This window comes from Somniosus microcephalus, chromosome 11 (assembly GCF_052327205.1).
Source record: "Somniosus microcephalus isolate GS21.2 chromosome 11, FLI_Smic_1.0, whole genome shotgun sequence".
Classification (NCBI taxonomy): domain Eukaryota; kingdom Metazoa; phylum Chordata; class Chondrichthyes; order Squaliformes; family Somniosidae; genus Somniosus; species Somniosus microcephalus.
In genome coordinates, this window is record NC_140997.1 from 230,616,163 (window position 1) to 230,634,362 (window position 18,200).

At 46.6% G+C, this 18,200-nt stretch overlaps 1 protein-coding gene across 3 annotated transcripts in view; it reads right to left on the reverse strand.

Annotated features, from left to right (window-relative positions):
• The window catches only part of LOC147111324 (monoglyceride lipase-like), a 72,980-nt gene that overhangs the window by 39,144 nt on the left and 15,636 nt on the right, over positions 1–18,200 (reverse strand). For 2 of the 3 annotated variants that reach the window (XM_086002106.1, XM_086002104.1), the window contains exon 2: positions 13,159–13,265. The exons of the other annotated variant lie outside the window; for it this stretch is intronic. In XM_086002106.1, the coding sequence (XP_085858232.1) occupies positions 13,159–13,265 (107 nt within the window). The remainder of the gene's footprint in view (positions 1–13,158; positions 13,266–18,200) is intronic. 3 annotated transcript variants of the gene reach the window in all.

An 18,200-nucleotide genomic window follows, 5' to 3' on the forward strand; every position in this document is an offset into this window, starting at 1 on the left:
AACGGTAACTAGTGGGGTGCCAGATGGATCAGTGCTGCGGCCTCAATTATTTATAATCTATATTAATGACTTGGATGAAGGGACCGAGTGTACTGTATCCAAATTTGCTTATGATACAAAGATAGGTGGGAAAGCAAGTTGTGAAGAGGACACAAAGAATCTGCAAAGGGATATAGACAGGCTAAGTGAGTGGGCAAACATTTGGCAGATGGAGTATAATGTGGAAAAGTTTGAGGTTATCCACTTTGGTAAGAAAAATAAAAAAGCAAATTATTATTTAAATGGACAGAGATTACAAAATGCTGCAGTACAGAGGGACCTGGTGGTCCTTGTGCATGAAACACAAAAAGTTAGCTTGCAGGTACAGCAAGTAATCAGGAAGGCAAATGGAATGTTGGCCTTTATTGCAAGGGGGCTGGAGTATAAAAGCAGGGAAGTCCTGCTACAACTGTACAAGGTATTGGTGAGACCACACCTGGAGTACTGCGTACAGTTTTGGTCTCCTTATTTAAGGAGGGATATACTTGCATTGGAGGCAGTTCAGAGAAGGTTCACGAGGTTGATTCCTGAGATGAAGGGGTTGACTTACGAAGAAAGGTTAAGCAGGCTGGGCCCATACTCATTGGAGTTTAGAAGAATGAGAGCTGATCTTATTGAAACATATAAGATATGGAATATGCTCGACAAGGTAGATGTAGAGAAGATGTTTCCCCTCATGGGGGAGTCTAGAACTAGGGGGCATAGTTTCAGAATAAAGGGTCGCCCATTTAAAACTGAGATGAGGAGGAATTTCTTCTCTCAGAGGGTCGTAAATCTGTGGAATTCTCTGCCCTAGAGAGTGTGGAGGCTGGGTCATTGAATATATTTAAGGTGGAGATAGACAGATTTTTGAACAATAAGGGAGTGATGGGTTATGGGGAGCGGGCAGGGAAATGGAGCTGAGCCCAAGACCAGATCAGCCATGATCTCATTAAATGGCGGAGCAGGCTCGAGGGGGCCAAGTGGCCGACTCCTGCTCCTATTTCTTATGTTCTTAAGTCACTGCATGGAGTTAGAGGGCCTAATAGTGGCTCTGTCCGTATGCAGGGTTGCCAACCCTTCAGGATTGCCCTGGAGTCTCCAGGAATTGACAACTAATCTCCAGGGCAACGCCGCAAGCAAAAAACCCGGGAGAAAAAAAAAAATCGCACGGGCAATAAAACAAAATTGTTCGTCTTTAACTTTCTTTGAACACTTTTGTTTATTAGTTATTAAAATATCGGACATGCAAAAGAAGGCGGTTGACTGACGGCCAGGAGTCATCCAATAGGGTAACAAAGAGCCCATTCACTTTGCAGTTGGCGTAGGAAGGCGGCGCGCCACGAGGATGGACATGTTGGGCGACCAAAGGCAGCAGTGTGGGGGCGGGGCAGCTGTAGGCAGGAGGTCATGTGATGAAACAGCCAGGAATATGTCCAACTAGAGTTGGCAACCCTATCCGTATAGGCATTGAAGGGGCCAGTGGGCGGGGGACCGAGGGGACAATCATTTTGGGGTCACGCAACATGGCTGCAGTCAACCATCTCCACTTCGCTCCCAAGTTCGTCAATGACCTAAATTCTGAACCTCCGAATATTGTTATTTTTGCTAAGAATCATAGTGGTTACTGCACAGAAGGAGGCCATTCAGCCTGTCGAGCCCATGCCGGCTCACTGCAAGAGCACTTCAGCTAGTCCCACTCCCCCTCCCTTTAGGTACTTATCCAATTCCCTTTTGAAAGCCACTATTTTGAATCTGCCTCCACCACCCTTTCAGGCAGTGCATTCCAGATCCTAACCACTCGCTGCGTAAAAATATTTTTCCTCATGCCGCCTTTAGTTCTTTTGCCAATCTCCTTAAATCTGTGTCCTCTCGCTCTCGACCCTTCCACCAATGGGAACAGTTTCTCTCTAGCTACTCTCTACCCTCATGATTTTGAATACCTCTATCAAATCCCCTCTCAACCTTCTCTGCTCTAAAGAGAACAACCCCAGCTTCTCCAGTCTATCCACGTAACTGAAGTCCCTCAGCCCTCGAACCATTCTCGTAAATCTTTTCTGCACCCTCTCTAAGGCCTTCACATCCTTCCTAAAGTGCGGTGCCCAGAATTGGACACAATACTCCAGTTGAGGCCGAACCAGTGTTTTATAAAGGTTCATCATAACTTCCTTGCTTTTGTACTCTGCCTCTATTTATGAAGCCCAGGATCCTGTGTGCGTTTTTAACCCCTTTCTCAATCTGCCCTACCTCCTTCAACGATTTGTGCACATACACCCCCAGGTCTCTCTGTTCATGCACCCCCTTTAGGATTGTACCCTTTAGTTTATATTGCCTCTCCTTGTTCTTCCTACCAAAATGTATCACCGCACTTTTCTGTATTAAATTTCATCTGCCACGTGTCCGCCCATTCCACCAGCCTGTCTATGTCCTCTTGAAGTCTATCACTCTCCTCCTCACTGTTCACTATACTTCCAAGTTTTGTGTCATCTGCAAATTTTGAAATTGTACCCTATACACCCAAGTCTAAGTCATTAATATATATCAAGAAAAGCAGTGGTCCTAGTACCGACCCCTGGGGAACACCACTGTATACCTTCCTCCAGTCCGAAAAACAACCGTTCACCACTACTCTCTGTTTCCTGTCACTTAGCCAATTTCGTATCCATGCTGCCACTGTCCCTTTTATTCCATGGGCTTCAACATTGCTGGCAAGCCTATTATGTGACACTTTATCAAACGCCTTTTGGAAGTTCATGTACACCACGTCAACCGCATTGCCCTCATCAACCCTCTCTGTTACCTCATCAAAAAACTTGATCAAGCTGGTTAAACACGATTTGCCTTTAACAAATTCGTGCTGACTTTCCTTAATTAATCCACACTTGTCCAAGTGACTGTTAACTTTGTCCCTGATTATTGTTTCTAAAAGCTTCCCCACTACCAAGGTTAAACTGACTAGCCTGTAGTTGCTGGGTTTATCCTTACACCCTTTCTTGAACAAGGGTGTAACATTTGGAATTCTCCAGTCCTCTGGCACCACCCCCAAATCTAAGGAGGATTGGAATATTATGGCCAGTACCTCCGCGATTTTCTCCTTAACTTGCCTCAGCATCCTAGGATGCATCCCATCCTGGTGACTTATCAACTTTAAGTACAGCTAGCCTTTCTAGTACCTCCTCTTTATCAATTTTTATCTCATCCAGTATCTCCACTACCTCCTCTTTCACTATGACTTTGGCAGCATATTTTTCCTTGGTAAAAACAGTTGCAAAGTACACATGTCCTCTGCCTCCATGCGTAGGTCTCCTTTTTGGTCCCTGATTGGCCCCACACCACATCTTACTACCTGTTTACTATTTATATGCCTATAGAAGACTTTTGAATTCCCGTTTATGTTAGCTGCCAATCTATTCTCATACTCTCTCTTTTTCCACCTCATATTTTCTTTTTCACTTCCCTTCTGAACTTTCTATATATAGCCTGATTCTCAGATGTATTCTCAACCTGACATCTATCATACGTGCTCTTATTCTGTTTCATCTTACTCTCTATCTCTTTCATCATTCAGCTCTGGCTTTAGTTGCCCTACCTTTCCCCCTCGTGGGAATGTACCTCAACTGTGCCCGAACCATCTCCTCTTTAAAGGCAGTCCATAGTTCGATTACAATTTTGCCTGCCAATCTTTGATTCCATTTTACCTGGGCCAGATCCGTTCTCAACCCACTGAAATTTGCCTTCCTCCAATTAAGTATTTTTACTCTAGATTGCTCCCTATCCTTTTCCATAGCAAATTTAAACCTTGTAATATTATGATCACTGTTCCCTAAATGTTCCCCTATTGACACTTGCTCCACTTGACCCATCTCATTCCCCAGAACCAGATCCAGCAATGCCTCCTCCCTCATTGTTCCGGAAACGTTCTGATCAAGAAAGTTCGCCTGAACAAACTTCAGAAATACTTCCCCCTCTCTGTCCTTTACACTATTACTGTCCCAGTCTATATTAGGATAATTAAAGTCCTCCATTATCACTGCTCTATAGTTCTTGCACCTCTGCAGTTTCCCTCTGTCCTTGACCCCATCCTCTCTTTCCAGCACTGTAACATTTTCCTTAACCAATACTGCCACCCCACCTCCTTTCTTTCCTTCCCTATCTTTCCTGAACATCTTATATCCAGGAATATTTAAAACCCAATCCTGCCCTTTTTTGAGCCAGGTCTCCGTTATCGCCACGACATCATGTTCCCATGTGGCTATTTGTGCCTGCAGCTCACCAACCTTATTTACCACGGCTCTATGCGTTTACACACATGCACTGTAAACCTATCTTAGACCTTCTTGTATTCTCTCTTAGTCTGACCCCACCTAATACCTTACTATTTCTTACTCTAGTGCTATCTGTCTCTCCCAATCCTTTGCGCAATTTGTTTCTCCTTTCTAATGCTACATCCTGGTGCCCTATCCCCCTGCCAAATTAGTTTAAACCCTCCCCAACAGCAGTAGCAAACCTGGTCCCAATGTCCCAGGAATCTGAAGCCCTCCCTCCTGCACCATCTCTCCAACCACGCATTCATCTGCTCTATCCTCCTAATACTCACTAGCCCATGGCACTGGGAGTAATCCAGAGATTACTACCTAAAAGGATTCATTCCTTGTTGGAATTAGATTTACCACCTTTTGCTAGGTCCCCTGTGAGGATAAATCACACCTGGGTCTGTCCCCCTACTCCTCTGGCACTTTCTCCTCCTTTGAGCATCTCCCCTTGTTCCACCCCTCTCACCTCTCATTTAAAACTCTCATTCTGTACCGCCCACCCAAGTACAATAAAAATTTTATTACCAAGATATCCTCACTGCTTTCCTCCCTCAGCCCCTGCACTGAGCGACTTCTCATCCACGGTGATTTCAATTGCCATCTCAATTCATCATGTTCTCATTCCTCTGAGATCACTGCCCTCCTAGCAACCCTTAATCTCTCCCTCCATGTGAACTCCCCAACCCATATTCACGGCCACCCCCCTGACCTTGCTATCTCTCGTGGCCTCACTACTCCCATCCTGTCAATCGAAGATAAGGCCACCTTTGACCACTTCCTTGTATCGCTCTCCACCCACGTCCCCCTTCCCCCACCCAACCCTACTTCCTTCTGTGTCCGCCCCGAGAAAACCTCTCTCACAACTGCACTTACGATATCCCAACTGTCCAGCCTCTGTCCCTCTATTCACCACGACATTTCTGCAGCTACCGATCTGCTCAACCACACCCTCACCACCACCTTTGATGCCCTAGTCCCTATTAAAACCATTACTCTCTCTCACCCTGGCTGTTCCCCCTGGTATGGCCCACATCTTCGCTCCCTGAAGTCCAAAGGACGCAGACTTAAACGGATATTGCAGACAACTGGTTTAGCCATTCACCGCCAGATCTGGCTGGACCACATAATGCATTATTAGGTCCTACTCTTGTCTGCCAAAACTGCTCACTATTCCAGGACCATTCTGGAATGCAAAGATAACCCCCTCCTCACTCACCTCCAACAACAAGTGTGAGGAGTTCATGGACTTCTTTGTCTCTAAGATTGTGACCATCTGATCAGCTGCCTCTGCCACTTCCCTTCCTTCCCCTAGCCCACCGGGCCAAACTTCCTCTAAGGTTCCCCCCTGCCCTAGCCCTGAACTCGTATCTTTCTCCAGTTTCTCTCCGATCTCCCCTCATGACCTCTCCACGCTCATCTTGTCCATGAGACCCATTTCCTGCTCCCTCGACCCTATTCCCACTAAATTGCTGACCACCTAACTTCCTTTTCTGGCTCCCATGTTAGCTGACATTGTTAACGGTTCGCTTCCTCAGGTACTGTCCCCCTCTCCTTCAAATCTGCCATCATCACCCCTCTCCTCAAAAAACAACCCTTGACCCCTCCGTCCTTGCAAACTACCGCCTCATCTCCAACCTGCCTTTCCTCTCCAAAGTCCTTGAACGTGTTGTCGACTCCCAAATCCGTGCCCATCTTTCCCGCAATTTTATGTTTGAATCCCTCCAATCCGGTTTCTGCCCCAGCCACAGTACCGAAACGGCTCTCATCAAAGTCACAAATGACCTTTGTGACTGTGACAAAGGTAAACTATCCCTCCTCGTCCTTCTCGACCTGTCTGCAGCCTTTGACACGGTTGACCACTCCATCCTCCTTCAACGCCTCTCCACCGTCGTCCAGCTGGGTGGGACTGCACTCGCCTGGTTCCATTCTTATCTATCTAATCATAGCCAGAGAATCACCTGCAATGTCTTCTTTTCCCACTCCCGCATCATTACCTCTGGGGTCCCCCAAGGATCTATCCTTGGCCCCCTCCTATTTCTCATCTACATGCTGCCCCTTGGCGACATCATCCGAAAACACGGCATCAGTTTCCACATGTACGCTGACAACACCCAGCTCTACCTCAGCACCACTTCTCTGGACCCCTCCACAGTCTCTAAATTGACACACTGCATGTCCGACATCCAGTACTGGAGGAACAGAAATTTTCTCCAATTAAATATTGGGAAGACCGAAGCCATTGTTTTCGGTCCCCACCACAAACTCCGTTCCCGAGCCACTGACTCCATCCCTCTCCCTAACATCTGTCTGAGGCTGAACCAGACTGTTTGCAACTTGGGTGTCACATTTGACCCTGAAATGAGCTTCTGACCACAAATCCGCTGCATCACTAAGACCGCCTCTTTCCACCTCCATAATATCGCCCGTCTCCACTCCTGCCTCAGCTCATCTGCTGCTGAAACCCTCATCCATGCCTTTGTTATCTCTCGACTTGACTATTCCAACGCACTCCTGGCCGACCTCCCACATTCTACCCTACGTAAACTTGAGATCATCCAAAACTCAGCTGCCCGTGTCCTAACTCGCACCAAGTCCCGTTCACCCATCACCCCTGTGCTCGCTGACCTACATTGGCTCCCGGTTAAGCAACGCCTCAATTTCAAAATTCTCATCCTTGTTTTCTAATCCCTCCATGGCCTCGCCCCTCCCTATCTCTGTAATCTCCTCCAGCCCCACAACCCCCTGAGATATCTGCCGCTCCTCAAACTCTGGCCTCTTGAGCATCGCTGATTATAATCGCTCCACCATTGATGGCCGTGCCTTCTGTTGCCTAGGCCCTAAGCTCTGGAACTCCCTCCTTAAACCTCTCCACCTCTCTTTCCTCCTTTAAGACGTTCCTTAAAACCTACCTCTTTGACCAAATTTTTGATCATCTGTCCTAATATCTTATGTGGCTTGGTGTCAATTTTTTGTCTTATGACACTCCTGTGAAGCACATTGGGATGTTTTACTAAGTTTAAGGCGCTATATAAATACAGGTTGTTGTTGTTGTTGTTGTCCAGGAAAGAAAGAAAGAGAATGGTTACGTTCACCCGAGAGGGAAGTCCCATTCCAGAGACGTGAGCACAAAAATTTAGGCGGGCACTTCAAGTGCAGTAGTGAGGGAGTGCTGCACTGTCGTATGTGCTGTCTTTCGCATGAGATGTTAAACTAAGGCCTGCATTCTCAGGTGGATGTAAAAATCCTATGGCACTATTCTAAGAAGAGCAATATTTATCCCTCAAGCAACGTCACAAAAACAGATTATCCGGTCATTATCACATTACTGTTTGTGGGAGCTTGCTGTGCGCAGATTGGCTGCCGTGTTTCCTACATTACAACAGTGACTACACTTCAAAAAGTACTTTACAAAAGCAAAATACCGCGGATGCTGGAAATCTGAAATAAAAACAGAAAATGCTGGAAATACTCGGCAGGTCAGGCAGCGTCTGTGGCATATGAGGAGAGATTGGGTCGATTGGGCTTATACTCGCTGGAGTTTAGAAAAATGAGAGGGGATCTCATTGAAACTTATAAAATTCTAACAGGACTAGACAGACTGGATGCTGGAAGGATGTTCCCGATGGTCGGGGAGTCCAGAACCAGGGGTCACAGTCTAAGGATAAGGGGTAAGCCATTTAGGACTGAGATGAGGAGGAATTTCTTCACCCAGAGAGTGATGAACCTGTGGAATTCTCTACCACAGAAGGCAGTAGAGGCCAATTCATCAAATATATTCAAGAAGGAGTTGGATATATTTCTTAAGGCTAAAGGGATCAAGAGATATGGGGAGAAGGCAGGGACCGGGTACTGAATTTGGATGATCAGCCATGATCTCATTGAATGGCGGAGCAGGCTCGAGGGGCCGAATGGCCTACTCCTGCTCCTATCTTCTCGGTTTCTATGTTTCTATGTTTCTATGAGAGAAACAGAGTTAATGGCCCTGAATTTGCAGTCGGAGGCTTCCCGCGGGGAAATGCCTCCGATCCGCAAATAAAATGCCCGCGTACCTGGTGGTCCAGGAGGTACGGAGACTCGCGGTCCTGGGCCTCTCCGGGTACCCGCGGGAAGAGCCCCACCTATCTGCGAGTGCCCCTGGGGTCACTTGGGTCAGCCCAACGAATGACAGAAGGGAATCCCCATTCATGCTTATGGTGATTCCATATGTACGGAAACTTCATAAATATGAATGAGAATACGCCAAAAAATACATGTACACATAAAATAATTTTTTTAAATTACATATTTAAAATTAATTAAAATGCCATTTAATTACATATTTAAAACAAATATTTATTTTTTGAAAAATAAATTTCAATATTTTAAAGGGGTTAAAATAAACTTACCTTATTGCACAGGTTTTTAAATGTATAAATGTTTGATAAATATTTATTTTTTATGTTTTTTTAAAACTCTTACGCTGGTAAAAGCAGGCCTTACGCCTGCTTTTACCAGGTGTAAGAATTTCACAGGCATTCGCTGGGCAGAAGCTGGGCAAATAGCCCAGATGATCTGTCAGGAAAATTCTTGACAGATCGCAAATTCCAGGTTTTCGCGCACGTGCTTCGCATGCCTGAACCCGGAACCTGCGCGGCCCTTACGGGCTCGTACGCACCCGTAGGGGCCGCAAATTATGGCCCAATATTTCAGGTTGATTACCTGACGCAAGGTCATCGAGCTGAAACCTTAACTCTGTTTCTCTCTCTCTGCGCAGAATGCTGTTTGACCTGCTGAGTATTTCCAGCATTTTCTGTTTTTATTTCAAAAGCACTTTGTTAGCTGAGGGCGTGAAAGGCGCTGTAGAAATACACGTCTTTCTTTTCCTCATCACCATACCAAGCATCGACATCTTGCATTTACATTAGGGTGACCATATGCCCCCGTTAGTTGGGAACAGTCCCCAGTTCACGTAACTCGTCCCCGAATAGCCTAGCTTTTAATTTCTCTTGTGTTGGAATATGATGTACAACACACATACACTGTGCCGTACACCCTAACTTGATTACACATTTCCTCCCCGGGCGGCCGCCCACCCCCGCCCCCCCCACCGTCAATCATGCCCACCATGAGCACCAACTGGTCGGGATGCCAGCCCTGAGGTGGGCTCGGCGGTGTAAGGGGCTGGTGTATTGGTTAGCGTCCACGTTAATTGAGCACCGAAGGGTGGGCGCGCGCGAGCGACGCCAGCGGGTTCGGCTGCACTCCTGACCCAGCCCCGCACTTTTCTTCTACCCCCTTTGTTAGCTACGGGATGTACCAGTTTGAATCGCAGGTGGTCGCGAGCTGATTGGTCGGCAGGCTTCTAGAGTTATAGAGTTATACAGCACAGAAAGAGGCCCTTCGGCCCATCGTGTCCGTGCCGGCCATCAAGCCCTGTCTATTCTAATCCCATTTTCCAGCACTTGGTCCGTAGCCTTGTATGCTGTGGCGTTTCAAGTGCTCATCTAAATGCTTCTTGAATGTTGTGAGGGTTCTTGCCTCTACCACCCTTTCAGGCAGTGAGTTCCAGATTCCAAACACCCTCTGGGTGAAAAAGTTTTTCCTCAAATCCCCTCTAAACCTCCTGCCCCTTACCTTGAAACTATGCCCCCTTGTTATTGACCCCTCTACTAAGGGGAAAAGTTCTTTTCTATCTACCCTTTCTATGCCCCTCATAATTTTGTACACCTCAAATCAGGTACCCCCTCAGCCTTCTCTGCGCTAAGTAAAACAACCCCAGCCTGTCCAGTCTTTCTTCATAGCTGAAGCTCTCCAGCCCAGGTAACATCCTGGTGAATCTCCTCTGCACCCTCTCCAATGCAATCACATCCCTCCTATAGTGTGGCGACCAGAACTGCACACAGTATTCCAGCTGTGGCCTAACTAGCGTTTTGTACAGCTCCATCATAACCTCCCTGCTCTTGCCTTCATTAGCCGAGGCATAGAATATAAGTATCCCATATGCCTTCTTAACCACGTTATCTACCTGTCCTGCTGCCTTCAGGGATCTATGTACATGCACACCAAGGTCCCTCTGAGCCTCTGCCCTTCCTAGGGTCCTACCATTCATTGTGTATTCCCTTGCCTTGTTAGTCCTCCCAAAATGCATCACCTCACACTTTTTTCAGGGTTAAATTCCATTTGCCACTGTTCTGCCCATCTAACCAACCCGTCTATATCATCCTGTAGCCTAAGGCTTCCCTCCTCGCTATTTACCACTCCACCAATTTTCGTGTCATCTGTGAACTTACTGATCATACCTCCTACATTCATATCTAAATCATCAATGTACACTACAAACAACAACTGATTTTGTCTTCTCCTCCGTACCCCCCCACCCCCCTCGCCCCACAATTCGAAATGGTTGCAATTCGGAAGCCAATTGGTCGGTCGGTGACGGTGACACCCAATGGTTCCGTTAATATATGACGTGTTTATTTTTGAAAAACATGGTCGGCGACGCTCACACACAACAGAGGCAAAAGGACAGGTGTCAGCACGTGCCTGTAGCAGTGTAGACAGTGGGTATGAAAAACTAACAGTGTTATTGTATTACAGGAAACTTTGGTTTATCCGGAGGTTGTATGCCCGGAAACCTCGATCTAATGGCAGAAATCAGCAGCCGTTTTGGTTAGGTTTTCTTTCTTCTCCTAGCATTTTTTTAACAGTCAGGCTCTGGAAAGCGTCTCTGTAGCTTAGCAACAGCTTCAGAGACGCTTCCAAGGTACGGGCCGAGTGTTTACAAGCTGTTGCTAAGCAACAGTGTTTGTTGTCAGATACGGAGATGAAAACCTCCTATCCTTCAACATTAGCGCTGGTCCATCCAGAAGTTTTGATAGATCGGCAGCAGCTCGGTCCCGTCGGTGCCGGATATCAGAACTTTTCCTGTATTTATAAACGGTGTCTGAATGCACTTCAATAGCGTGACGTCACTGATACCTGGGATGGCAGGAATGACGTATGAGGAGAGATTGGGTCGATTAGGCTTATATTTGCTGGAGTTTAGAAGAATGAGAGGGGATCTCATTGAAACTTATAAAATTCTGACAGGACTAGACAGACTAGATGCAGGAAGGATGTTCCCGATGGCCGGGGAGTCCAGAACCAGGGATCACAGTCTAAGGATAACGGGTAAGCCATTTAGGACAGAGATGAGGAGGAATTTCTTCACCCAGAGAGTGGTGAACCTGTGGAATTCTCTGCCACACAGGGCAGTAGAAGCCAATTCATTAAATATATTCAAGAAGGAGTTGAATATATTTCTTGAGGCTAAAGGGATCAAGGGATATGGGGAGAAAGCAGGGACAGGGTACTGAATTTGGATGATCAGCCATGATCTCATTGAACGGCGGAGCAGGCTCGAGGGGCCGAATGGCCTACTCCTGCTCCTATCTTCTATGTTTCTATGTCACAGCCGCGGTAATTATACGCACCTGTGTTTTGCATTTGTAGTGTATATGTGCAACTGTTAAAATATAGGCTGCTAAAAATTTTGCTGCATAACCTACATTTTCTGCTCTGGCTACTTTGCTGTGCTCCCGCCCTGTGTGACCCCGGATTCGGTTTAGAAAATATGGTCACCCTAATTTACATAGCGCCTTTAACGTAGTAAAAAGCCCCAAGGCACTTCACAGGAGTGTAAGCAGACAAAAATTGACACCGAGTTAAAGAAGGAGATATTCGGAGGGGTGATTAAATGCTTAGTCAGAGAGGTAAGTTTTAAGGAGGGTCTTAAAGGAAGGGATCGAGGTGGAGAGATCTAGGTAAGGAATTCCAGAGCTTAGGGCCTAGACAACTGAAGGCACGGCTGTCAGTGGTAGGACGAAGGGACTGGGGGATGCGTAAAATGCCAGAGTTGGAGGAACACAGTTCTCGCACTGTGGTAGGGTTGAAAGAGGTTACAGAGATAGTGAAGGGTGAGGCCATGAAGGGATTTGAATATGAGGATAAGAATTTTAAAAAGAGGTGTTGGTTGACCAGGGGCTAATGTAAGTCAGCAAGCACATTTGCTTATTTACTTTCTTTCTTTCTGCATCCTGAGTGGGTTGAAATCAAGACCTATGCCTCCATCTCCTACCCAACTCATTCTTGCCCAACCCCTCAACACTGCGGCACTCCTCACCTCCCTCTGTCCTCTCTTCCTCCTACGACCCACAGGTTTTTAAAATCTTTCTTGCTTTATCTTCTTTTCCGCCCTATTCTTTGCATCCTCGGTGGAGTCCCTATGCCTGGGGCCTTGGCTTAGGATTCTCAACAGTAAAGGACGAGTTAGTCCGGGAACTCTGGTTAATATCAGCTGCAGATATAACGTCTTCACACAAAGGATTTTGAGGGCAGTGTGTGGGGGGGATGGCGCGGGGGAGCACACAGCCCCCAGAAGGCAATAGTTGTGGAGTCAACTGACGTGTTTAAAAGGGAGATGGACACTTACTTGGAAAGTAAGGAACATGGGGAGGAGGCAGTCTTTGAGATAGAGTTGTTATGGTTAACAATGGTGGAGCAGGCTCGATGGGATGAACCCGCCCTTGTTCCTGTATTGCTGAAACATCTTTTGTGAGGGATCTACCCTATGTTTTCGTGAAAGATCCAGGCCCTGGTTTGTTAGCGATCCAGTCAATGTTTTGTGACACGTAAAGTGTGAGCTTAGGAGTTCATGAGGAGGAAGGTGAAATCGACAGTAAAGGACAACATATTGGAGCGATTGTCTTGTGTGTACGGCAGTCACTAGCCACCAGAAGATGGTGCAGCAGATAAACACCTTCCTGAATGGACTGTTATGCAGGAGTTAGAGCCGGCAGACAGTACTTACCATGATCGTGTGAAAATACGAACAGGGAACGCCTCAGGAACATCGCAACAATTTTCTCGTAGCGGCCGCAGTGTTCTCCCGCGTTATGTATTAACATCACTAGAGCCCTGGGAGAATTTGGTGAAAGAAGAATTGAGCAGCGGAACACCTTCAAAGTAAAACGAGTCACGCTAAAACCCTGTAATTCAGCGCAGATTCCACCTCCGGATCATCGCCAGTCTCCACCCCTGCCTCAGCCCATCTGCTGCTGAAACCCTCATCCATGCCTTTGTTACCTCCGGACTCGACTATTCCAATGCTCTCGTGGCCGGCCTCCCATCTTTCACTCCCTGTGCTCGCTGACCTACACTGGCTCCCGGTCCGGCAATGCCTTAATTAAAAAATTCTCATCCTTGTTTTCAAAGCCCTCCCTATCTCTGTAATCTCCTCCGGCCCCACAACCCTCCGAGATCACTGCACTCTTGCGCATCTCCGATTTTAACCACTCCACCATTGGCGGCCATGCCTTCAGCTGCCTGAGGCCCCAATTCCCTCCCTAAACCTCAGCCTCTCTAGCTCTCTGTCCTCTTTTAAGACGCTCCTTAATACCTACCTCCGTCACCTGTCCTAATATCACCTTATGTGGCTCGGTGTCAAATTTTGTTTGATAATCGCTCCTGTGAAGAGCGTTGGGATGCTTTACTATGCTAAAGGCGCTATATAAATGCAAGTTCTTGTTGTTATGTGGTTGAAAGCGGGTGGACTCTGTTTCTGGTCAATCACCTTGCCAGTCGTGAGGAAGCAAACTCTAACTGTATTGGCTAGACTCAGCTGGAAGTGAGCCACTCTCCAGATTTTGACATTAAACTGAAGTCTGCCTGTTCAGATGAACATCAAAGATGCTACTGCACTGTTCGAAAAAGAGCAGGGAATTGGCCCAGTGACCTGGCCAATCTACTGATACCTTCCGACTACCTACCGGCTCTCCTGGAGTCCATGAACACTAAGTAAGTAACCTTGAGAATTATCCGTGTGACAACAGCCCCGTAAACAACAATCAACATGACTTCAAACAGGAAAGATCCTACCTGGCCAATCTCCTTGATTTCTTTTTGGAAATGACAACCCAAATACACTCTGATAAGTCCAACGCCATGTGGACTCAAACAATCAAAAGGCATTTCATAAAGCACCACATGGACAGTTATTGATTAAAATCAAAGCTGTAGGAATTCAGGGCAAAACTTGGTATAGATAACAATAACAATGACTTGCATTTATATATCGCCTTTAATGTAGAAAACATCCCAAAGGAGCGCCACGGCAAGGTAATCAGACTAAACTCAATGCAGACTCAAAGGAGATATTAGGAGGGGTGACTAAAAGCTTGGTCAAAAAGGTAGGTCTTAAGGAGCGTCTTAAAAGAGGAGAGAGAGGTGGAAAAATTTAAGAAGGGAATTCCAGAATGTGGGGCCCAGACAGCTGAAGGCTGGGGTGAGAGGAATAGACAAACGGTCAGAGTTGGAGGAACACGGAGTTCTTGGAGGGTTGTAGGGGTGAAGGAGGTTACAGAGCTAGGGAGGGATGAGGTCATGGAAGGATTTGAACACCAGGATGAGAATTTTTAAAATGGAGGCGTTCGGGGATCGCAAGCCAATGTAGGTCAGAGAGCAGATTGGGTGAACAGGAGTTGGCGATCGGGGCAAGAGAGTTTTGGATGAGCTCGAAGGGTGGAAGTTGGGATGCTGGCCAAGAGAGCATTGGAATAGTCGAGTCTGGAGGTAACAGAAGCATAGATGAGGCTTTCAGCATCAGATGGGCTGAGGCAGAGGCCCTCATGTATGCATCAAGCCTCCCCTTAACTGCATCAGTGCTCTCTGCTTCAACCACTCCATGTGGCAGCGAGTTCCACATTCTCACCACTTTGGCTGTTTTTCCCCTCATTGAATCCAGACTTCTCCTGAAATAAAAACAGAAAACGCTGGAAATACTCAGCAGGTCAGGCAGCATCTGTGGAGAGAGAAACAGAGTTAAGGTTTCAGGTCAATGACCTTTCGTCAGAACTGGAAAAAGTTGGAGATGTAACAGGCTTTAAGCAAGTGCAGGGGCAGGGAATGCGGGGAGGGGAGGAAAGAACAAAAGGGATGGTCTGTGATAGGGTGGAAGGCAGGAGAGATTAAATGACAAAAGGGATGATGGTGCGAGGCAAAAGGGGATGGTAATGGAACAAGTAAAGAAACAAAAGATGGGTCTAGAGGAGGTGTAAATGGGAATAACAGAATCATCAACAACAGTTGTCCGAGAAAATGGGGGCAGAGGTTATGTTGTTGAACTCAATGTTGAGTCCAGAAAGCTGTAAAGTGCCTAATTGAAAGATGAGGTGGTGTTCCTCGAGCTTACGTTGAGCTTCATTGGAACAGTGTAGGAGGCCGAAGACAGAGAAGTCAGAGTGGGGCGGAAAATTAAAATGACAGACGACCGGAAGCTCGGGGACTGACCGGAGGTGTTCCACAAAGCCGTCGCCCAATCTGCGTTTGGTCTCCCCAGTGTAGAGGAGACCGCATCATGAGCAGCGAATACAGTGTACAGGGAGGGGGGAATTAAAGACAATCACTTTTACTGAGGAAATAGTACTTGGTAAAATAATGGGACTAAAAGACGACAAGTCCCCTGGACCAGATGGCCTGCATCCCAGGGTCTTAAAAGAAGTTGCTGCAGAGATAGTGGATGCATTGGTTGCAATATCCCAAAATTCCCTGGAATTTGGAGAGGTCCCAGCGGATTGGAAAACCGCAAATGTAACACCCCTATTTAAGAAAGGATGGAGACAGAAAGCAGGAAACTATAGACCGGTTAGCTTAACATCTGTCGTTGGGAAAATACATAGATACATAGATACATAGAAGATAGGAGCAGGAGTAGGCCATTCGGCCCTTCGTGCCTGCTCCGCCATTCGATGAGATCATGGCTGATCCTTTAATTCAGTATCCCGTCCCCGCCTTCTCTCCGTAACCCTTAACCCCTTTTGCCCGTAGAAATATATCTAATTCCCTCTTAAATATATTTAATGAGCTGGCGTACACTGCCCTCTGTGGCAATGAGTTCCACAGGTTCACCACTCTCTGAGTGAAGAAATTCCCCCTCATCTCTGTCCTAAATGGTTTAGCCCTTATCCTTAAATTATGTCCTCTTGTTCTGTTCTCACCCGCCAAGGGAAACATTCCTTCTGCATCCAGTCTGTCTAGACCTGTCAGAATTTTATACACTTCTATGAGGTCCCCTCTCAATCTTCTAAACTCCAGTGTGTACATCCCTAAACTACATAGTCTCTCCTCATAGGTCATTCCCGCCATTCCTGGTATCAGCCTGGTGAATCGCCGCTGCACCCCCTCCATGGCAAGAACATCCTTCCTCAGATGAGGCGACCAAAACTGTACACAGTACTCGAGGTGTGGTCTCACCAGTGCCCTGTACAGCTGCAGCAAGGTATCCCTGTTCCTGTATTCTAACCCTTTTGCTATGAAGGCCAGCATACCGTTTGCCTTCTTGACCGCCTGTTGCACCTGCATGCTCGCCTTCAGTGACTGGTGTACAAGAACACCCAGGTCTCTCTGTACTTCCCCCTCTCCCAATCTATTGCCATTTAAATAATAATTTGCCCTCCCGTTCCTGCACCCAAGGTGGATAACTTCGCACTTGTCCACATTATAGTGCATCTGCCATTTATCCGCCCAATCGCCCAGTCTGTCCAAATCGCTCTGGAGCTTCCTGGTCTCTTCCTCTGAGCCCACCCCCCCTCCTAGTTTAGTGTCGTCTGCAAATTTGGAAATGCTGCATCCGACTCCCTGATCCAGGTCATTAATGTAAATTGTGAACAGCTGGGGGCCCAGGACAGATCCCTGTGGTACCCCACTTGTTACTGCCTGCCATTCAGAAAATGAGCCGTTTATTCCAACTCTCTGTTTTCTATCTGACAGCCAGTTCCCTATCCACGCCAAAACTTTCCCCTTTATCCCATGAGCCTCAATTTTCCATGCTAATCTTTTATGTGGGACCTTATCGAAGGCCTTTTGGAAGTCCAGGTACACCACATCTACTGGCTCTCCCCCATCTATTCTACCAGTTACTCCCTCAAAAAATTCCAATAGATTAGTCAAGCACGATTTACCCTTTGTAAATCCATGTTGACTCTGTCCTATCCTGTCCCCATTTGCTAAGTGCTCCGCTATTTCATCCTTAATGATGGACTCCAGCATTTTGCCCACAACTGATGTAAGGCTTACAGGTCTGTAATTACCTGCTTTTTCCCTACCCCCCTTTTTGAATAGTGGGGTAACGTTAGCTACCCTCCAATCCATCGGCACTGTTCCCGAGTCTAATGAATTCTGAAAAATCATCCTTAGTGCATCCGCTATCTCTAGGGCCACCTCCTTCAGTACCCTAGGATGCATGTTATCAGGCCCTGGGGATTTGTCCACCTTCAATCCCTTTAGCTTCCTTAACACCATATCCTTAGAGATATTGATTTGCGTCAGTTCCTCCTTTGCCAATGTCCCTATTTTTCCCGATATCCCAGGGAGGTTTTTTGTGTCTTCCTTCGTAAAGACTGACCCAAAGTATGCATTTAGTTGATCTGCCATTTCCTTATTTCCCATTATATATTCCCCCGTATCTGACTGCAATGGACCAACTTTGGTTTTCACCAGTCTTTTCCTTTTGATATATTTATAAAAGCTTTTGGAGTTAGTTTTTATATTTTCCGCCAGCTTGTTTTCGTAAGCTATTTTGCCCCTCTTGATCATGCCCTTTGCCCTCCTTTGCTCTATCTTAAACTGTTCCCAATCTTCCGCTCTGGCGCTTTTTTTGGCTATTTTATACGCCCTATCTTTGGATTTTATGCTGTCTCTAATTTCCCCTGTTATCCACGGTTGAGTCACCTTTTTAGATTTCCTTTTATGCCAGATTGGTATAAACAATTTTTGCAATTTTGTCATTCTATCTTTAAATGTTTGCCATTGTTTATCTACCTCCAGTCCTCCCAGGAACGTTGTCCAATCAGACCT